Raw genomic sequence first — 23522 nt, forward strand, 5'->3', positions numbered from 1 at the left:
GTTGTCTGTAGCGATTAGTATTCACAGTTTCACCGGCTTTTAGAAGCTCATGATACACCACACCTTTCTGATCCCACCAAACACAGAGCATTGTCTTCTTGCCGAATCAATCTGGTTTTGCAGTTGATGTTGATGGTTGTCCCGGATTAACTCCTGATTTTTCCCGTTTAGGATTCTTAAAATAAATCCATTTTTCATCGCCAGTAACAATTCGATGCACAAAATTTGACAAATGGTTTTTCGGTTTTCCATTTGTCTTTCATTCAATTCATGTGGCACCCACTTTCCACACTTTTGGATCTTTCCCATAGCTTTCAAACGGTCAGAAATTGTTTGTTGTGCAACATTTAGCATTGCTGCCATTTGCTTCTGACTCAGAGTATCATCTTCATCCAATATTGCTTGCAATTCGGCGTCTTCGAACTTTTTTGGTGGTCTTCCACGTTCTTCATTTCTTACATCAAAATCATTATTTATGAACCATTGAAACCATCTTGTGCATGTTGCTTCTGATAGATCATGATCACCATATCCCTCGACAAGCATTCGATGCGACTCTGCAGCCCTTTTTATCAAATGAAAACAAAAGATTAATGCTTTCCGCAAATCATCACTTTCAGGTACAAAATTCGACACTGTTAACACGATGAAAACGTATGATGTCGTTTGTTCCATGACTTGATGTATACTAAATATCTTTGACAGATGTCATACCAACCAAACAACAAAAAAATTAAGGCTCGCTCACAACAAATGTTCCCTATCTACACATGTGTATCTTAACGCTCCTTTCATACCGGTACACCCGGTATAAAACCAAACCGTATGCAATGCGACTGTACTGCCATTAAAATACGGGGCCTTTGTAGTTTTGCCTCTTCCCCCTCCTCGTGCTCAGTGTGGTGTGGTGGTGGGGGAAGTGTGCAGCGAGGCTGAGCGCTACGGCATTTCTCCCAGGGACCCTGTTCTGCATCTTTCAGCCACTCTGCTGATCGGTTCGGTAGGCGAGCACACTGAGCTGCCTGGTTATCGAAGAAGAACCTGCACGTTATTCTGTAACGATTTTGGAAGCGATGCCACACGGTTCTACCAAAACGAGACGCTGTTGTCAGTTCTCCTCGCAACAACCAATCAAAAGCAAGCACCTGCAGATCTACGCATGCATACTGCAGTGTGCACAGTGCCACGATCTGCCGATACAGGCACACGCTATTCTTCACAGTACCGAACAGTGTGTTTAAAGTACATATTATAACCCAAATTTCTCTGACCACGTGTTTCTATACATGCGTCATGACGATAGGGTATTTGAGTGTGTTCTGGAAAATTTCATATTATGTCATTCTACTCTCACTCAAATTGACATCTTGTTTTGGATTTTACATTTCCTCCAAAAATGAGTTATGAATGGTGTGTAGTACCACATTGTACAATTCATCTATAAAAACATCTGGCAAATTGTTCCAGAGAGTGTCAAAGAATAAGAAGGTGCATAAAAATATGGTTGCAAGTCGCTCCTAGAGGGCCAAATAATGGAATAGCCTAGTTCCCAATATGATCTATCAACGATTTGGCTCTTCAAAACAAAATTTAGAAAAACGTGTTTTCGAAAGCGTGTGGCGAATACAGCTACTGAAGTTCATTGAAGTTTATAACATGCATTTGATGAATAAAAATGTTTCATGTATGGTGGTATAGTCTGAAAGTATTATGGAGATCTTTCATCTCTGTCTATTGTTGACAAGAATTCAATCACAGATAAATACTTGTGACAAACAAGAGTGTAAAGATAATTGTTGCCGTTTTCATTCTCAGTAATTTAAGTTGCGCTCTTAGATTCCTGTCTAACAATACACTCAGACATCGCCACGTATTCGGAAAAAATTTGAATTATTTGTGACAAGAAAAAAAATTAAAAGTCTCACTGTGGGTGTTTCATGTACAGAAATGTCATGTGTAGCAATTTCATCTTTAATTTTTTAAACATACAGGAATCACGAAATTGAAGATATTACTGAGAAAGCGTGCTCTTACATATAAATAAATAAAGAAAAATATTTAACTTCAATGAATAACAAAGTCTTGGAATGAGGTATAAAGATGAAGAGGAAACAAATTTATACGCTGTGGGACGTGAACCTACAACCTTCAGCACCACATTTTTCTTGCCTTAACCGCTTGGCCACAACGAACAACATGCAGTGCACCCTCTATTTCTGCTGAATTTAATGCGGGCGTAAGCCATAAGTGCGTGAAATTTGGGAATATTTTTACTATCAGGCTTCACGAAATGCCTTTCTATTGTTAGCTTAAAGTTGTAAACGCGTTTTGATAATTAATAACTAAACCATTTGCAGGAAAAAGTACGCAAAGTCATTATTAATTTCGGTTAACACTCATCTAAGCAGAGCTAACATCTTTAAATTTGATGATTTTTAAACTCTCAATTAATAACAGGTATTTTGCGAAAATATTGACCTAAAATGTCTCTTCTGACGTTATAATCGTTCATAGTAAAAAAATAAAGAAATCATATTTCCGACAAATTCACTTTGCACTAGGATGCGTCCTGGTGATTCTCCAGTAAAACATAATCATTAAATATTTCTAAAACAACAAACTCTAGCCGTAAACTAATCGCACCGAACTGAACGAGTGACCATACCGAAACATTATCGGTACAAATCTCGAAAAATCGGCGGGCGGACAGATAGGAAACAGGCCTCAGAAGCTAACGGAATATCAACTTAGGCTGAGGCGTAGCGCCGGATACCGATCCTGCCTTGGAGGCGGTTAAGTGGGAGATGTGTCTCAGAGCTGAATAGTGACAGATGGTGAGACGAGACTGGACGCGCACGTAGTCTATGTATAAGCCGATAGAGGGCAGTATTGGATAGGGGACTGTGATTTAGTTTCGATTGTGCCCACTAGAGTGCACCAAAGTAACAGAATGTTTTTCATAAACTGTTCTAGTATTCTCATAAAGTGTTATGTCTTTTTGTGTATGTAAAATGTTATAAATGTGTATTAGCAGTATGAGTGATGCGTGAGTGTGGTTTAAGGTTAATATGAAGATACTTGTTTAACGAGTTATGTAGTGGGATTAGGTGTGGGAACATTTCGAAGAAGTATGGATGTGGACAAAGGGGATTTTTGTCGAATAGATTTGTAAAGTAAGTTTATGGTAAAGGGAAAGTTAATTCAGGTATAAATAACAATAGTAAATAACTTTATGTATAAACAAAACTTCATCGTATTAGATTATTACGTCGGTAAAAAGTGCAGTCGTTAGGTTTACTATTTTGCGATTGGTTATTGATGAAAAGCGCGGACTGACGCGGGAGAGTGTTGTTTTGCTATTGGCTGTTGAGTAAACTGACCAATGGTAAAGCAATATTCTTCGCGCGCCTTTCTCTGCAGGTAGAGAAGACTTGGAGTATTCTAGAGAGGAGTCGGAGCCTAGCCGTGAAACAGTTCGGACGTGTGTAGTAGTAGTTCCGATGGAAATGATAAGTTGCCGGATCTAGCAGTGTTTCATACATCAAGAGTTTTTCTAAAGTGACGGCATAATTATTCCGATGGGTGTGTAGAAATTTCGGAATTTTTAAGTGAATTTTGTGACGAGAAAAGACAAATTCCACGTGGCGTATTGAGCAGATCGGTGGCTAATAACTGTCACTGCATTAGCTACCGACAGACTTAATATTTGGCGAGCATTCTCAAACAAAAAAACAATCGGTATTTCTGTAGCTATTACGTTTTCGGGAAATGCAACACCATAAACTTGCTAACGTGAGTGAAAGGGATTGTGAGTGATTGTGTTAAGACTAGCACGGGCTTGGCAGTGATACTTGTTCAGCTAAATTTCAGAATATATTAATTAAGGACAAAATTTCTAACCTTTCATTTCGTGTTTCTCCCGAAACGTAGATTAGTGACTTTAATTGCAGCCTGGTTCACGTCGAAGTACGGTAGGTTTCGCTCGGTTTCCCTACTGATGACCTGCTGAGACAATGTTCACAGCTAGGTGCAGGTTCGTTACAAAGGGACGGAAGGAACCGCGCCGCCGCAAGGCTAACGAACCGAAAATAACGTCATTACTGAGGCTAACCTACCGCACCGCGTCGGTCCGAGCGATAGGGAATGGACTCGCAGGGCACGACTCGCGAGCCGAATTCTGGGCCGGTCCCGTTGTGCGCGGTACTCACCCACTCGGTAGTTGACGGTGACGACGACGATGTCTGCCCTGTCGGCGAGCAGCGTGGCGTCGTAGCGCGACGCGTCGGCCATCCCGAGGCCCTCGCCGGGCAGCCACACCAGCACGGCGCGCGGTTTCTGCTCCGCGTCCTCATCCTCAGGAGCCGGCGCGGGCGCGAACACGTTCAGGAACAGGCAGTCCTCCGACTCGGAGTCGGGCGCGCGCCGCGGCGAGAACTGCACAGCCGAAACACGCCCTCTGTTGAAATGCTACCATGTCACTGACACCAAAAATTATCACATAGAAATACAGTACTGGCCATTAAAATTGAGAAACCAAGAAGAAATGCAGATAATAAACGGGTATTCATTGGGCAAATATATTATAAAGGAACTGGCAGGTGATTACATTTTCACGCAATTTGGGTGCATAGGTCTTGAGAAATCAGTGCCCAGAACAACCACCTCTCGCCGTAATAACGACCTTGATACACCTGGGCTTTGAGTCAAACAGAGCTTGGATGGCGTGTATATATAGGTACAGCTGCCCATGCAGCTTCAACACGATACCACAGTTCATCAAGAGTAGTGACTGGCGTATTGCGACGAGCCAGTTGCTCGGCCACCATTGACCAGACGTTTACAATTGGTGAGAAAGCTGGAGAATGTGCTGACCAGGGCAGCAGTCGAACATTTTCTGTATCCAGAGAGGCCCGTACAGGACCTGCAACATGCGGTCGTGCAGTATCCTGCTGAAATGTAGGGTTTCCCAGGGATCGAATGAAGGGTAGAGCCACGGGTCGTAACACATCTGAAATGTAACGTGCACTGTTCAAAGTGCCGTCAATGCGAACAAGAGGTGACCGAGACGTGTAACCAATGGCACCCCATACCATTACGCCGGGTGATATGCCAGTATGGCGATGATGAACGCACGCTTCCAATGTGCGTTCACCGCGATGTCTCCAAAAACGAATGCGACCATCATGATGCTGTAAACAGAACCTGCATTCATCCGAAAAAATGACGTTTTGCCATTCTTGCACCCAGGTTCGTCGTTGACTAAACCATTGCAGGCGCTCCTGTCTCTGACGCAGCGTCAAGGGTAACAGCAGCCATGATCCTCGAGCTGATAGTCCATGCTGCTGCAAACGTCGTCGTACTGTTCGTGCTTATGGTTGTTGTCTTGCATACGTCCCCATCTGTTGGCTCAGGGATAGAGACGTGGTTGCACGATCCGTTACAGCCATGCGGATAAGATGCCTGTCATCTCGACTGCTAGTGATACGAGGCCGTTGAGATCCAGCACGGCGTTCCGTATTATCCTCCAGAACCCACCGATTCCATATTCTGCTAACAGTCATTGGATCTCGACCAACGCGAGCAACAATGTCGCGATACGGTAAACCGCAATCGCGATAGGCTACAATCCGACCTTTATCAATGTCGGAAACGTGATGGTACGCATTTCTCCTCCTCACACTAGGTATCACAACAACGTTTCTCCAGGCAACGCCGGTCAACTGCTGTTTGTGTATGAGAAATCGGTTGGAAACTTTCCTCATATCAGCAGGGCGCCAACCTTGTGTGAATGCTCTGAAAAGCTAATCATTTGCATATCACAGCATCTTCTTCCAGTCGGTTAAATTTCGCGTCTGTAGCACGTCATCTTCGCAGTGTAGCAATTTTAACGGCCAGTAGTGTAGGTCAGCAGCTTCCCCATCTAAATAAGACGACCATTGTCATTTGGGTGAAGGTGCATAGCGCAGTAAAGGGATACCCCGAACATTGGGTTGCTGGAGGATTCTTGAACGTATTCAAAGTTCGAATACAATATACAGGATGTATCAAAAAGAATCATCCGGTTTGACACAAACACATACAATGACTTTTGTTTTTTGATGGATGTGAAACACAAATAGTTTCTTTATATCTTTTCATAGACGTTCAATAAGGCCCCCCTTGAGATGCACAGCATATGTCAAGGCGGTATTCAAATTGTTCCCACACTGTAGCGAGCGTGTCTTGAGTTACAGCTGCTGTTGTGCTATGTCTCAGTTCATTCATTGTTGTTCGTAACGGGGGCATATAAACAGAGTCTCATATAAACCCCCACAAGAAATAATCACATACAGTAAGGTCTGATGACCTTGGGGGCCAGTAATGTAAGGCTGCGACCGATCCATCGTTCAGTAATCCGTTGATTTAAAAATTGCCGGCCGGAGTGGACGAGCGGTTCTAGGCGCTTCAGTCTGGAACCGCGCGACCGCTACGGTCGCAGGTTCGAATCCTGCCTCGGACATGGATGTTTGTGGTGTCCTTAGGTTAGTTAGGTTTAAGTAGTTCCAAGTTCTAGGGGACTGATTACCTCAGCTGTTAAGTCCCATAGTGCTCAGAGCCATTTGAACGATTTAAAAATTCCCGCACTTCTCGATGCCAGTATGGCGGTGTCCCATCTTGTTGGTAAATGAAGTCGTTCGAATCTGTCTCCAACTGTGGGAAAAGAATGTTCTGAAGCATATCGAGATATGTGCTTCCTGTAACAGTGTTCTCGATAAAGAAAAATTGACCATACACCTTTTCCTGTGAAATTGCAAAAAACTCTCATGTTGTAGAACTTCATCTGGTTGTTCCGTACCCTACATTCTCACATTTTGACGGTTCATCTTTCCATTTAAATGGAATGTTGCCCCATCATTAAACACTAAGCGTGGACGAAAACTGTCATCCTCTATCTTGCCAAGAACGAAATTACAGAAAACACGTTCTTGTTTGTCACCTACACGAAGAGCTTGCAGTAGCTGAATTTTGTACGGTTTCCTGTGTAAACGTCGACACAACACACGCCAGATGGACATCGGGGGCATTTTGAGTTGACGAGCTGCACGGCGAAAGGGTTTCTGCGGACTCCTTGTGAAACTGTGGCGGATGAATTCGACGTTTGCGTTAGACACTCGGGGACGGCCCGGCGATTTGCCTTCACACAAACAACCCGTTCCTCGGAGTTGTTCATGCCATCGTCTGGTGCTCTGTGCTGTACGAGGATCCACACCATACCTAGTGCGAAAGCCACGCTGAACAGTTATTACTGACGCGCACTGCGCAAAACGTAGAATACAAAACTATTTCTGTTGTCCCGATACCATTTTTACCAGAACTGAACTGGGCGCACACTGCTGCTACCTAACGGAAACCACGTAAAATTTCTCTTTCCAGCACTGCGTTGTTCACGCACATATCTCAAGTACCATAATAGTTCTGATTTTTTTTTTTTTAATTGGATGATTCTTTTTGACACACCCTGTATTTCCTTCAGGCAAGGAAGCTTCCCTCCACAAATGAGTACATATCTAGAAACCGTCGCTCGTAAGAACCACAGCTTGCCCTTTTCTCGCATGATGCCCTGCGTACCTCAGTTGAAGGGCAGCAGGCAGATTCAACATTTCCAGATGTGACGACAAGTCGTCGTAAGTGGCGGCGACTTGAATTTGCGAGCGTGGTTTTTCTGGACTCTCTACAACGCGGCGGCGCGAGCACCGCGAACGTTTCTTCGCCTTAATACGAGGGGTGTTCAATAAGTAATGCAATACTTTGTTCCTGAGAACGCGTTGGTTCTATTCACGATTCCAATACACCATATTATCCCCTACTCGTTTGACTACTGAAATGTATTTTCACAGCGCCACATGTCGTCACATAAAACAATGACTTGAGTAACGAAAGAGGCCAAGAGCCATTCATTTGCCAATGTATAATATTTAACTACGCAATGCAATGATGTATTTTGACGATTTACAAGGAGAAATGAATCCAGCGTCTTTGACGCGCCTAAGAGACTATAGACTAATTCAGCGAGCATGGAAAAACACCGATATTAAAGACAGACTCTGGAAACATTTGAATGTTACAAAAAACAAGCGCACAACCCATCGTCCACTTCCGGAAGAAATCACTCTCTTTTTATCTCCTGTATAAAACGGACGCACCATTACATAAGCGTCATTATAAGATTTGTAATTCGTTTAAATCTATTCATAAATACTGTTATTTTGTTGCGTGTGAGACTAGCATGTGTTAAAAACACAGGGTGGTTAATGAATGGAATTTCTACGTGTTCTATAAACTTTTATGGACATAACAAACCAAGCAGGTTCTGTCATTGTTATTGACGTAAGTGTTAACATGTTATATGTGTTTCAAATCCGAGCTCGTAATTATAGTGTCAGTTAATCTAAATTTGTGTTTGCTTTAGTTGTTTGACAACCTTAATCATTTACTTTCTATGTGCCAAGGTTTTTTCACAGACCGACCGTGTCCGACGTGTCATTGTGTAGACAGAACAGTCGAGGCCGACGTTAACACACTACTTTTATCCCCCTCCCAGTAATATTCTTCAAACTTTGTTGTAAACTGGCCCTTGGGTACATTTTCAGTGCGAGTGACGTACGGGAATTTCTTACCGAACTTTACTTCTCTAATCGCACAAAGCCTCACTGTTCCACAATGGTACGCTGCACTTTCTAAATGGGAAAGGGAACCACGCAAATATATGTTGCTTCCCCTTCTTAATCTGTAACATTATGTTGCTTCCCCTTCTCAATTTGATGCTTAAATAATAATAATAATAATATTTCCTTACATCTGACTGTTGTTTTTGTGGTCTTCAGTCCTGGGACTGGTTTGATGCAGCTCTCCATGCTACTCTATCCTGTGCAAGCTTCTTCATCTCCCAGTGCCTACTGCAACCTACATCCTTCTGAATCTGCTTAGTGTATTTATCTCTTGGTCTCCCTCTACGATTTTTACCCTCCACGCTGCCCTCCAATACTAAATTGGTGATCCCTCGATGTCTCAGAACATGTCCTACCAACCGATCCCATCTCCTAGTCAAGTTATGCCACAAACTCCTCTTCTCCCCAATCCTATTCAATACCTCCTCATTAGTTATGTGATCTACCCATCTAATCTTCAACATTCTTCTGTAGCACCACATTTCGAAAGCTTCTATTCTCTTCTTGTCTAAGCTATTTATCGTCCACGTTTCACTTCCATACATGGCTACACTACATACAAATACTTTCAGAAACGACTTCCTGACATTTAAATCTATACTCGATGTTAACAAATTTTTCTTCTTCAGAAACGCTTTCCTTGCCATTGCCAGTCTGCATTTTATATCCTCTCTACCTCGACCATCATCAATTATTTTGCTCCCCAAATAGCAAAACTCCTTTACTACTTTAAGTGTCTCATTTCCTAATTCCCTCAGCATCACCCGACTTAATTCGACTACATTCCATTATCCTCGTTTTGCTTTTGTTGATGTTCATCTTATGCCCTCGTTTCAAGACACTGTCCATTCCGTTCAACTGCTCTTCCAAGTCCTTTGCTGTCTCTGACAGAATTAAAATGTCATCGGCGAACCTCAAAGTTTTTATTTCTTCTCCATGGATTTTAATACCTACTCCAAACTTTTCTTTTGTTTCCTTTATTGCTTGCTCAATATACAGATTGAATAACATCGGGGAGAGGCTACAACCTTGTCTCCCTCCCTTCCCAACCACTGCTTCCCTTTCATACCCCTCGACTCTTGTAACTGCCATCTGGTTTCTGTACAAATTGTAAATAGCCTTTCGCTCTCTGTATTTTACCCCTGCCACCTTCAGAATTTGAAAGAGAGAATTCCAGTCAACATTGTCAAAAGCTTTCTCTAAGTCTACAAATGCTAGAAACGTAGGTTTTCCTTTCCTTAAACTTTCTTCTAAGGTAAGTCGTAGGGTCAGTATTGCCTCACGTGTTCCATATCTGACTACAAAAGCCTATTTTTCAACACAATCTCCGTTCAATGAGATGGCTTTCTTACTGAGAGGGCTGTATGCCCGCATGCTACCATCCTACTGGTTGAGTGCGTAGCCGACACCTTCCTGCATCAATAACCTCCCCATCGCCCACTTACTGCTTCCCGTGGAGTGCATCTTTCATTGCGCGAAACAGCCGGAAGGCGGAAGGTGCGGCCTCTAGGCTGGATGAAGAAAAACACTCCAGCGAAGTTTTGTGAGCTCCTCTCGGGGGCGCTGACTTATGCGAGGCGTTGCATTGTCATGGAGAAGGAGAAACTCATTTGCATTTTTTGTGGCGACGAACACGCTAAAGTCGTTTCTTCAGTTTCCTGAGGGTAACGCGATACACTTCACAGTTGATCGCTGCACCATCAGGAGGACATCAAGCAGAATAAATCTCTCATTTTCGCATTTTGATTGTAAGTGCATCCTTCTTAAATAGTATAGCCGTCTTAGGACATTGTGATTTTAACTAATAGGGTTGGGCCTTCTATATTCTCCGCCATTTTGTTTTTCCATGTAGTGTTCTCGTCTATTCTCATAATTCGGTGCTTACAGCTTTGATATTATCTTCATGTCACTCACTATCATTGATTATTTATTTTTGTTTAGATAGGCACCTGTTGGCTATAAGCCACGAAACCAGTAGTGCCTGCATAAAATCATTTCAGAATACAGCTGTTTACGTAGTTTTTGCTATGAAATGAACTACCACAACTGCAGATTCCCCGACCATAGTCTTTATTAAGGAATGAGAGTTACTAGTAGTAGTAGTAGCAGTAGTAGTAGTACAAGGTATCCTCTGCCATGCACCATTCGGTGGTTTGCGGAGTATGCCTATAGTGAAAATATTGCTGTACACTGAAGCAGTTCAGGAGTTTTGTCATCAAAATAATGCTACCATTTATTTCTGAGTGAAAGCGCACAGAAGTATTGTAAAAACCAGCAGCCGTTATTTTTATAGCTTTTTATTTAGGCTGCCAGTTTCGACTCCTCAATGGAATTATCTTCAAGTCCCATGTAAAAATTACGAGACATCAGATACAGTACAAGATGTCAGGCATGTCTATAGATTCACCTGTTTTCACAAGATGTGTACAGGCCCAGTACTGATTTTTTATGCGAATTTGTTTCATTTTTTTTTATACTTTCTTGTTTTAGTTTCTTGGTATTTTCTCTCTACTGGCATTCTTACGTTATCTGTTGAACACGGTTGTCATTATTGGTTATAATAGTTATTAGTTCCCTTCCTCATTTATTTCCGGCCGATGTGGCCGAGTGGTTCTAGGCGTTTCATTGTGGAACCGCGCGACCGCCACGGTCGCAGGTTCGAATCCTGCCTCGGGTATGGATGTGCGTGCTGTCCTTAGGTTAGTTAGGTTTAAGTAGTTCTAAGTTCTAGGGAACTGATGACCTCAGATGTTAAGTCCGATAGTGCTCAGAGCCATTTGAACCTACCTCATTTATTTCATCTTTTAAGAATATTCACCAGTGAAGACTACCGCTATGTGTAGTAACACTCTTCGCTTTTTATAATATGCTGGCTCGGCTTTACGTAATTTCGTTGTACTTCGTTATGCTGCCTTCAGTTCATAGACGACCTGGTAGCCTACTGCGTTAGTTTCTTGGCCTCCTTGCCGATCTAGCTGCGTGATATACTTTTCCAAACACAGGTTTCCTGTCTGTCCGTTATTCGTATTTTCGTCTATGATGATTGACCTTCTTGTTTCATTGACGCTCGTCTGGTAGCAAGTGGGTATGGATATTTTGTTGACGTTTTCCAATGTCGTCACTCTTACTGTTAGGCTAATGTATCGGGTTGTCCTTGCGTGTTTTGTTTTCAGTAGATTCACCTAGTGGTCACAGAATAGCTACTTCCTCGATACCCGATCTGCTTGTCTGTCATTGGTGGTTGGGTCACGTTTCTTATACTCCTTGCTCCGTCACTACTCTGATGGTTAATTACATGAATGCCTATTTTACTGAATTTCTCATATTAAGTAGTACCTGACACTTTTGTGTCATGACGTTCGTTGGGTAATTAGTATAGTCGTTTCCCAATACGACTGTTTATTGGTTTACGTTATTTTGTACACTTTTATCGTTTCTTACAATTGTACCTTAGTTGTCTGAGGCTATGCTTCATGCTATTCCACTAAAAAGTTAAAATTATATAAAAATAAAATAAAACATAGGGTCCTTGCCGCTTATACCCTTACATATTATTGGACAATGAACACACAGGATTAATGTTTGCATTGCAATAACACCGTTTTTATGAGTTATTTCTGATAGGTGACTTGTGGTGTGCACTATGCGTGCAAACTATATTATATATTCATTGTATATCTTTCATACGATTTGGAACGTTGAATGTAAGAAGTCTGTACAAGACAGGAGGTACAATCAGTGTTGTCAAAGAAATTCAGAGGTACGAACTAGACCTAGTTGCACCGCAAGGAATCCGGTGGGAAGATGCTGGCAGCATTGGATGTTGAAAACTGCACTATTTTGTATGGAGCCCGTGAACGAGGTCATCTGTTAGGCACTGGTTTGTGCGTCAGTAAGACTTCGGCCACTAATGTTTCAGAGTTCGTGTCAGTCTACCCAAGAATATCTGTTCTAACAGTGAGCAGGGATATAAATGCCAATGTTCCAAGAGACAATGGGAAGGCACAGTCTACACCACCTAAGCAATGATCATGAGGTGAAGTTCATCAGTTTCGCTACATCATCAGGGTTGTCCATTTCCAGCACAAACTTCCAGCGGAAAAACACACATAAGGAAACCTGGGTGTCAACAGATTAGAGAACTATAAATCAAATAGACCATGTTGCCACTGTTTTAAGAGCCAAGAGATGTTTGTTCGACGTTAAGACAGCGCGGAATGCCGAAGGTGGGAGTGATCATTTCCTGGTCAGAGGCCTTTTAAACATACAGTGTATAGGAAGAACGGGACCTAAGTTAAAAAGAGTTGAAAGGTACTCCAAAGTCAACGAGCAATGCAAAACGATGCGGCAGCCGCCACTCCACCGCTACCGCAGCCACAACACGCTGTTGCGCCAACTTTTCGACCTTTTGATGCTGCACTGGAAAGCTGGACGGAGTGGTCACGCCAATTTGGATCCCATCCTCAAAATGTTGTGGATTGGCAGGAGAGCCAACCCAGGCTTAATAGAGGAAGCCGAAAGGCACGCGTTTTAGCTCACGCAGGCTGGCGTGAGGTCTGGAACAGGACAAGGAATCTCATCATCATCATCAGTTATCTGCTATATTAGCAGGTCCTTTGCCTCTCCATTTTCTGCGATCCATTGCTTCCTTCTTAAGGCTGCTCTATGTTGTACCGTCCATCATGTCATCCAGTATCTGGAATCTCTTCCTTCCTCGCTTCCTTTTCCCTTCTACATAACCTTCTAAAACTGTTTTTTCAGTCCGTCATTCTTTCTTAATATATGCCCAATCCAATTTCTTTTTCTTCTCTTTATTACATCTAGTAACTGCCTTTTCTCTCCCACTCTTCTCAGTACCTCTTCATTTTTTACTCTGTCCATCCAACTTATTCCTTCCATCTTCCGCCATGTCCAGATCTCAAAAGCCTCCAGCCTTTCTCTGTCTTTTTTCCTCATAGTCCATGTTTCAGCGCCATATAGAAGAACACTCCATACAAGACATTTTATGAGTCTCTTTCTGAGTTCTCTGTCCATACCGCTGCAGAAGATTCTCCTTTTCTTATAAAACGCCTCTTTTGCCATTGCTAACCTTGTTTTAATTTCTGTGGTGCACTTCCAGTCGGTGTCTATCCTGCTTCCAAGATACTTAAAATTTTGCACCTGTTCTAGTTTTCCTCCATTCAGCACACTTTTTAGTTCCTTATTTCCTCCTATTGCCAATACTTTTGTTTTATTTGTGTTAATTTTCATTCCATATTTTTTTCCGCTAGTTGCAATGGTGTCCACCAAATCCTGTAATTCTTTTTCCCCTGTGGCTAGAAGGACCATGTCATCAGCAAATCTCAAGCACCCTACTCTCTAGACTAGAAAAAAAAGGATGTAGCTGGTGGAATACTTAACTTTAATCCATTAATGTTGAACGTAGCTCTTGTCTGTACATTATTTACAATATCAATAGTAACTGAACATGGCGCCTTGCTAGGTCGTAGCAAATGACGTAGCTGAAGGCTATGCTAACTATCGTCTCGGCAAATGAGAACGTATTTTGTCAGTGAACCATCGCTAGCAAAGTCGGTTGCACAACTGGGGCGAGTGCTAGGAAGTCTCTCTAGACCTGCCGTGTGGCGGCGCTCGGTCTGCAATCTCTGATAGTGGCGACACGCGGGTCCGTCGTATACTAACGGACCGCGGCCGATTTAAAGGCTACCACCTAGCAAGTGTGGTGTCTGGCGGTGACACCACAGGTACCATGTGGAGAAACTAAAAGATGAAGCAACGAAGACCGAATACCAGGTGCAACTCAGTAACCGCTTTGAAGCATTCAGTGAATGAACGCGAACCAGGACCTTGAATTAATGTGGGGGAACATCCCGAGGTCAGTTAGGGATACGGCAAAGGAAACACTTATGGGAAATACAGTGGGCAAGAACATCTGGTTTGGAAAGGAATGTGCAGATGCCCTGGAAAGGAGGAAGGAAGCCGGGAGCAAGTGGCTGAAGGGGAGAATTCTGAAATCTGGCACAGGGCAAAGCACAATTTGAGGAGGTCCGAAAGGCTACACAAGCAGCTCTGAGAAGGGCAAAGAGGAAATATATAAGGGATATCATCACTGAAGCAGAAACAGACTTCAGAGGACAAAAGACTAGGGAAATGTTTCTGAAGGTGAAGTACCTCTGCAGAGGTCACCAGGCCAAGCAGAAATTCGTCGAAGATTCCCGTGATAAGATCCTGACGAACGATAGCGACAAAGCTGAGAGATGGAATGAGTACTTTCGACAGCTGCTAAGTTGTGATGAACCCGAACTGCAGTTTGATTCCCAGTACCCAATTACAGCCGATGCAGATTATCCCCCACCTACCATGGATGAGAGAAAAATCAGAATTAGACATCTTAAGCAGAATAAGAGTCCAGGTGAAGATGGAATACAGGCTGAAATGATCCTGGCAGGAGGAGAGAAACTTGCAGAAAGAACACACCGACTGATACAGGCAACATGGAGCAAAGAAGAACTACCAGGAGAATGGAAAACAGCTCTGATTTGTCCAGTACATAAGAAGGGCAACAAACTGAAATGTGACAACTGTCGAGGAATCGCCCTGCTTAACGTCTGCTACAAGATCCTGTCCAATTGCCTCATACATAGAATTCAGCCAGTGGCAGAATCGGTGATTAGAGAGTACCAGGGAGGCTTCCGGCCACGACGGTCAACAGTAGATCGCATCTTCAGTCGCCGGCTGTTCACTGAGAAACTGGGTGAATATGGTCAAGATCTGTATAGTTTATGCTATTTTGTCTAAAACTGACATGGTGAGACCGTGGCTGTGTACAACTGATGCAGGTTGATTCTTACAAAGAAGAAGACAGCAGCCAGCCACTATTAATAATGCTATTTATTTAAGTAAATAGCGCCGTAACCAGTTTCCAACTGACAAGTTCATCATCAGACGGCTGTTCACAAGATTCACAAGATGCACTTTACATAATCGTCAGTCTTCGATTTTTATTCTTCCAATGTGGCGAAATATTCTTGGTGTGTTGGTGTCCTACGGTAGAAAACAGTGTTAGAAGCGCCCAATGTGAACATTAACCTGCAAACTATGAAATACAGAGTAAATAAATATGTGAGGTTAAGTGGTTATGGCACTTATATCGAAAATTCCGCTATTCGTTGATTTTAAGAAGGTCTATGATGGTATAGATCGCAAGAGCCTGCTCAGCTGTTTAAGGGAGTTTGGCATAGCGGAGAAACTCATCAATCTGATAAAGATCTGTCTGATCGAAACACGTGCAAAGGTGACGATGGGAAATCGCGTAACTGATGGATTTGAAATTGTGACAGGACTCAGGCAAGGAGATGGGTTGTCCCCTATCCTGTTCAACTTTGCCCTCGAGAAGGTCGCACGCGAGATCTTCCAAGAGAACAAAGGGATTGAAATCGAAGGAAAGAGACTCGCATACTTAGCCTATGCAGCCGACATCTGTTTACTCTCTAGGTCTGAAGAGAAGCTGGAGCAAATGACCAGAGCACTAAAGGAGGCTGCCAGCAAATTTGAGCTAAACGTTAACGAAGCCAAGACAGAGTACCTCGTTATGGCGCGTGTTCACAGTCAGACTGCTGGTCATTTACAATCACTGCAAGTGGGAGACCAGTCCTTCAAGAGAGTGCATGAATTTAAATACTTAGGGGCACTTTCCACTGAGAACTCGTCATGTGAAGCAGAGATCAATGCTAGAATACAAGCAAGAAACCGACCTTACCACAGCCTAGCACAACTGCTTCGGTCCAGATATCTCTCCAGACAGTTCAAGTTTCGACTCTACAAAACCATGATCCAGCCTGTTGTTCTACAGGCTGTGAGACATGGCGTATCCGGAAATAGTACTTCCATAAGCTCCAGCTCCTCGTTTTTGAGAGAAGAATGCTGCGGAAGATTTTCGGTACGGTTCTGGATGCAGGCACAGGGGAATGGAGGATCAAATACAACCAAGAGCTTGAGGAACTATACCAGCAGCCCAACATAGCAGGAACAATCAAAGCCAAACGAATGCAGTGGGCTGGCAATGTGGCCCGGATGGAAGATCACAGATGGCCTCAGAAGCTCCTGGATTTCACACCAACATGAAAGAGACCGCGAGGGAGACCCAAGAAGCATTGGAGGGATGGCCTTCATGAGGATTTAGACCAAGTGTCAATAGATGTGGACGGACAGCGGATAGCAGCAATGGACAGACTATAGTGGAGGCGGAAACTTGAAGCGTGCGGTCCACTGGACCTGATAACGTAGAAGAAGAAGTATATCTTTCATTGTTCCCTGAATTTATTACATTACTGTTTCCTTTTACTTACACATATTAATATGTATCTTTCGTTTCTATTATATAATGTTATGTATGACATCTTATAATTTCTTTATCCGATTTTTACTGTATAGGACCTGAAGATTATTGAGGAGTCGAAACTGCTGGCCTAAAGTAAAAACTACAAAAATAACGATTGCTGGAATACCGTTTTTACACTTCGTCGACCTGCCGCTATCCCACGCTCCATAATCACAACACGGAGGTACATTTACTGTGCACAGAAGCTGTAGACACAGTGGGAAAATAAGCTGTGTGCACAGCTGCAGTGAAGTGCGACGAAGAGCTAGCTGACATTGTCCTTCATGCCATTATGTCCGGGACCGATGGAACGAAACTTGAACCAGCCTTACAAAATTAAAGGGAGACACTATGCCACACTCGTATGAGGAACCAATATTATTAGAGATCTAGGAACAATCTAGAGTCTCCTACGTAGTATCGCTTCCGCATGTGTGGCGACGATAAGATTCGACTAATTACAGCACACAAACACACACAGTGGCAGTTAAACAGTCATTTTTCCCGGGCTCCGTACTAGAGATGGGTAGTTTGCGAACGAACGGGTGCAAAGGAACGGTTCACCAAGATGAACGAAAGGACCGAGGAACGAATTCCAAGGAACGATCGGTTCATAGTTCACTTCGGTCGCGGCAGTCTACTTATAGTTCCCGGGAACGAGGAACGATCGTTTCATAGTTCACTAGTTCACTTTGGTCGCGGCGGTCACTTGGGCAGTTCTCGTTCCAGCCTCGGTCGCGTGCTCGTCTCAGCCTCGGTCTCCCTCGGCCGCACTCGTCGTTCTTCGCATAACCACCTGTCTCAGTTCCACTGCCGACTGCTCCTAGTTAGTTCAGTATCCAGTTGTTCGTTTCGTTCACTGCGCTCACCTATTTTACATGTGTTCCAAACTGTTCTTGCACTTGGTTCTGGCTATTCAGCGTCCACGACCGGTAATCAAAAAGTATTTTATAGTTACGTAAATTACAAAAAAATTACGTTGTTAGTAATAGGTACGTCTTTTCAGGTAACAAAAGGGCATATCAGCTCACTTCATTATATCGATGAACAGCAGTAGACATAACAAGGCAAGTTTTTTTTTTGTTATTCATAAATTTTTTGGTTTCATCGACTTGATTTAACAGCTAACTTTCAATAATTTGCTTAATTTTTAGTGTAAGAAAACTCATATAAAACGATTTTCGTGTATCTTTCATATACAAAACATTACATTTAGGAAGGCTTTAATTTTTTTTAAGTTCGGTTCTTTCCAATTTGCATTACCTGCTAGTTTGTTTTCTTTGGGAAAAAAATGTGGGTTGTGGGTCATTTTGGCTCAGTAGGGAAAGCGGTGCCTCTCCATTTGAAAAGACATAGATTGCCATAAACTCGTATTTACTTATTAAATGGCTCTGAGCACCATGCGACTTAACTTCTGTTGTCATCAGTCACCTAGAACTTAGAACTAATTAAACCTAACGAACCTAAGGACATCACACACATCCATGCCCGAGGCAGGATTCGAATCTGCGACCGTAGCGGTCGCTCGGTTCCAGACTGTAGCGCCCAGAACCGCACGGCCACTCCGGCCGGCTATTTACTTATTATCTCAAAAACATTTGTTCAGAAGGAGCTTTCAAACCAAAAACTTTATTACTGCGAACTTAATTATTATTATTATTGCTGCATTAACTTTAATAATGCAACATAAAAACCTAATTTTTACTAAGCGTGTGACGCAAGTATGAGAAAACCAAATTTTATTTTATGCTTCCATAAAGTCTCTACTTCGCCTACGAACTCAGAGACAACGTGAAGTATATATAGGGTGTAAACGATTATGGTTTACAACGTAGCATAGCTATGTAGGGGAAGTCGAAACGAAGAATTTTATACAAGACACTTGTGATCTATTAAGTTGGGAAACAGCGACCAACAGGTTTACAAGACTATATGAGCTATAGCCCATGCGCGTCGCGTGAGATTTTCATGTTCTCTTCTCCAGTTCTCTACACATCGTCATCGATTGTTTCGCAATTGTTGCTTGCATTAGCTTGTTATTTCTTCACTGCCTAATTATTACATGTTTGTCTGTTTGTTGTATCTGCTCGTAACGGGCAACACGTCGTCCGTAATTGGCGAGCAGTGTGTACTCGGGGCCGGTTTTCCGTGCGCCACCCTACATTATTCCCCTGCGATCAGCCACACAAGGCTACGGTTGGCTAAACGAGAAGTTCTGCAGAATCACAGAAATTACTCCTAAAAGCGTATAAGAAATCTGTAATGAATAAAAACTCTATAATCCTCTTGCTGCCCTCCATCCTTCAGTCACCTTCACTACTAGTTTTCAGTTTTTCATAAGAACCATGTACCAAGCACAAATGAACGGTGAACGAGTAAAAATGAACAGTTCCCAAAAAAAGAACGATCAGCAGTGAACTAGTTCCCAAGGATGAACGAGTTTGCCCATCTCTACTCCGTACTTGAGCGGAGCGAGACTCTTATAGGGTAGAATAAGTACCCTCTACCATGCACTTCACTGAATTTTGCAAGGCACTGATGTAGTTGCAGGTCAACAACGAAGGACAAGACTGAAGCTGAGACAGGCGACTATCTTGTAGTAAAGTAGTGGACGTTGGACATTCGTATGGCCGCACACTGTGTCCACGTCGTACGTAGTAACAACTGACTGAGGCCCAGAATGTGGCGTCGTGTCTGTCAGGCACAGCCAGAGCTTGTCCCTATGTAGGGCGCGCCTCACCGAAGGCCGTTAGAAAGTAGCGGCCAGTGACCGCTTTTACTTCGCCCAGCGTTTGCACCGTCTGCCGCCGTCGCTTCTGCTGACGTCACACTTGGCTGACGCCGTTTCGGGCTGCGCGACTACGTGCTGCATCACTACAGCCCGAATAAGACAACTATGATAGACTGATTGCAGCGGCAGGTTGATGGGGAGCGGTCTTCCCGGCCTGCAACAAGCCATTCTAGACAAGGCTTTTTACATGTACGAAAAACTGGCCAGCAGAGAGCAAGACTCTCACTCCGAGGGTTTCGTAAAAACTTTATTGTGTGTATATTTAGACAGTTCATCCATCCTGGGAATCGACAACCTCGACGATTTTTGCCTGTTACCGACACTGATACTGGCAAGACATCCGTCCCGGGAATTCCAAGACTTCCGAGAATATATTTTCACAATATATATAAATGACCTAGTAGATAGTGTCGGAAGTTCCATGCGGCTTTTCGCGGATGATGCTGTAGTATACAGAGAAGTTGCAGCATTAGAAAATTGTAGCGAAATGCAGGAAGATCTGCAACGGATAGGCACTTGGTGCAGGGAGTGGCAACTGACCCTTAACATAGACAAATGTAATGTATTGCGAATACATAGAAAGAAGGATCCTTTATTGTATGATTATATGATAGCGGAACGAACACTGGTAGCAGTTACTTCTGTAAAATATTTGGGAGTATGCGTGCGGAACGATTTGAAGTGGAGTGATCATATAAAATTAATTGTTGGTATGGCGGGTGCCAGGTTGAGATTCATTGGGAGGGTCCTTATAAATTGTAGTCCATCAACAAAGGAGGTGGCTTACAAAACACTCGTTCGACCTATACTTGAGTATTGCTCATCAGTGTGGGATCCGTACCAGATCGGGTTGACGGAGGAGATAGAGAAGATCCGAAGAAGAGCGGCGCGTTTCGTCACAGGGTTATTTGGTAACCGTGATAGCGTTACGGGGATGTTTAGCAAACTCAAGTGGCAGACTCTGCAAGAGAGGCGCTCTGCATCGCGGTGTAGCTTGCTCGCCAGGTTTCGAGAGGGTGCGTTTCTGGATGAGGTATCGAATATATTGCTTCCCCCTACTTATACCTCCCGAGGAGATCACGAATGTAAAATTAGAGAGATTAGAGCGCGCACGGAGGCTTTCAGACAGTCGTTCTTCCCGCGAACCATACGCGACTGGAACAGAAAAGGGAGGTAATGACAGTGGCACGTAAAGTGCCCTACGCCACACATCGTTGGGTGGCTTGCGGAGTATAAATATAGATGTAGACGTAGGTGTAGAATGCTTATGTTTCATGTTAATAAATAACAGAATTCAACTGAATTCAGAAGAATTCAACAGTATTCAGATCAAAGTTGCCAGTAAATCTGAAGAAAGCAGTATTCGATCAATGCATTCTTCCTGTGATGACGTATGGCTGCGAGACATGGACACTGAACTCATTTACAAAAGGGAAACTTAGGACAGCACAGACAGAGCCATGGAGAGATCAATGCTGGGCTGTACAGTGCTAGGGTGCTAGGGTTAAGCAGACAATGCGTTAAGTCTTCACCGACTGACGTAGCAGAATATTATCAAAAGATCCAAAGAGATTCTGGTCACAGGCAAAGATTGTTAACGGCGTCAACATTAGTGTCCAAACACCCATGGACGAGACTGGAACTGAAATTGAGGGAAGCAAAGCAAAAGCAGAAATGCTAAACTTCGTTTTCAAACGTTCCTTTACAAACAAAATCCACGTGTTATGCCGAATTTAATTCTTGCACCACTTGAAAGATGAGTGAAATAGATGCTAATGCCGTTGGTATTGAGAAACAGCAGATCTCGATAAAAAATAGACTAAGCCCACAGCTTGGTAAAATGCCTGTCATAATCCGTATCGAACTGGCAGCTGAGTTAGCCCGCCTTTTAATCTTTCACAATATACTGTAGATCCTTCGAACGAAAAACAAAGCCCAATGGTCGGGAGAAAGTACAAGTCACACCCGCCTACAGGAAAGATAGCAGAAGTTATCTGCATCTGCACCATTTGGCAGAGGGTTCATCGCACCAACTTCAAGGTACCCCTCTACAGTTCCACTCCTGAACAGGGCGCGGGATAAACGAACGCTTCAATCTTTCCGTGAAAGCTCTGATTTCTCTTATGATCATTTCTCCCTTCGAAGGTCGGCGCCAACAAAATATTTTCGCACTTGGAGGAGAAAGTTGGTGATTGAAGTTTCATGACGAGATCCTGCTCAATGAAAACGTCTGTTACCTTTATGAGTGCCACCCCAATTAGCATATCATATCCATGGCACACTCTCCCCTATTCCGCGATAATACTAAACGTGCTGCCCTTCTTTGAACTTGTTTGATTTCCTTCATCTACCCTATCTTGTGTGGGTCCCACACCACACAGCAGTACTCCAGAAGAAGGTGGACAAGCGTACTGTAAGCAGAACCTTTAGTGGAGCTGTTACAATCTCTAAGTATTCTTTCATTTGCATTCCCCACAAGATTATCCATGTGCTCGTTCGAATTTAATTTATATAGTCTCTGTCACTTTGTATTGTACCACGACGCGCTGGAGACTTAGGACTCGTGTGCTATTAGCTGTTTTGTGGTTTGTCATTAATCGTTCTTTCTAGTAATTTTCATAATTTCACGTTTTATCTTTAGCCAACTGTCACAAATGGCAGTCTGTCAAATCTGATAATGTAACATGTGGTTACAGTTGGTATGATATGGTTCGGGGTCAGGGATTTTCTCTGCCTCGTGATGACTGGGTGCTTTGTGATGTCCTTAGGTTAGTTAGGCTTAAGTAGTTCTAAGTTCTAGGGGACTGATGACCATAGATGTTAAAGTCCCATAGTGCTCAGAGCCATTTGAACCATTTTATGATATGGTTCAAATGGCTCTAGCACTATGGTACTTAACATCTAAGGTCATCAGTCCCCTAGACTTAGAACTACTTAAACCTAACCAACTTAAGGACATCACAAAACACCCAGTCATCACGAGGCAGAGAAAATCCCTGACACACATCCATGCCCGAGTCAGGATTCGAACCTGCGGCCGCATGTTCATGTTATCATTTTTGGATGTATGTATGATATTTGTAAACGATGTATGGATTTGTGTCTATTGGTTATCTTTGGCTAGCAATTGAGAAAAATTTTTCATGAAATGTTTATGTTTTATGTCCGTTTGTTCATTTTAATGGTACCAAATTTGTTGTTGTTGTTGTTGTTGTTGTGGTCTTCAGTCCTGAGACTGGATTGATGCAGCTCTCCATGCTACTCTATCCTGTGCAAGCTTCTTCATCTCCCAGTACCTACTGCAACCTACATCCTTCTGAATCTGCTTAGTGTATTCATCTCTTGGTCTCCCTCTACGATTTTTACCCTCCACGCTGCCCTCCAATGCTAAATTGGTGATCCCTTGATGCCCCAGAACATGTCCTACCAACCGATCCCTTCTTCTGGTCAAGTTGTGCCACAAACTTCTCTTCTCCCCAATCCTATTCAATACTTCCTCATTAGTTATGTGATCTACCCATCTACTCTTCAGCATTCTTCTGTAGCACCACATTTCGAAAGCTTCTATTCTCTTCTTGTCCAAACTATTTATCATCCATGTTTCACTTCCATACATGGCTATACTCGATACAAATACTTTCAG

At 43.1% G+C, this 23522-nt stretch overlaps 1 protein-coding gene across 1 annotated transcript in view; it reads right to left on the reverse strand.

Moving 5' to 3' along the window:
• The window catches only part of LOC126412581 (cholinesterase 1-like), a 266699-nt gene that overhangs the window by 69064 nt on the left and 174113 nt on the right, over window positions 1-23522 (reverse strand). The window contains exon 3 of the mRNA XM_050082232.1: window positions 4209-4434. Within this exon, the coding sequence (XP_049938189.1) occupies window positions 4209-4434 (226 nt within the window). The remainder of the gene's footprint in view (window positions 1-4208; window positions 4435-23522) is intronic.

Source organism: Schistocerca serialis, chromosome 7 (assembly GCF_023864345.2).
Source record: "Schistocerca serialis cubense isolate TAMUIC-IGC-003099 chromosome 7, iqSchSeri2.2, whole genome shotgun sequence".
NCBI lineage: Eukaryota > Metazoa > Arthropoda > Insecta > Orthoptera > Acrididae > Schistocerca > Schistocerca serialis.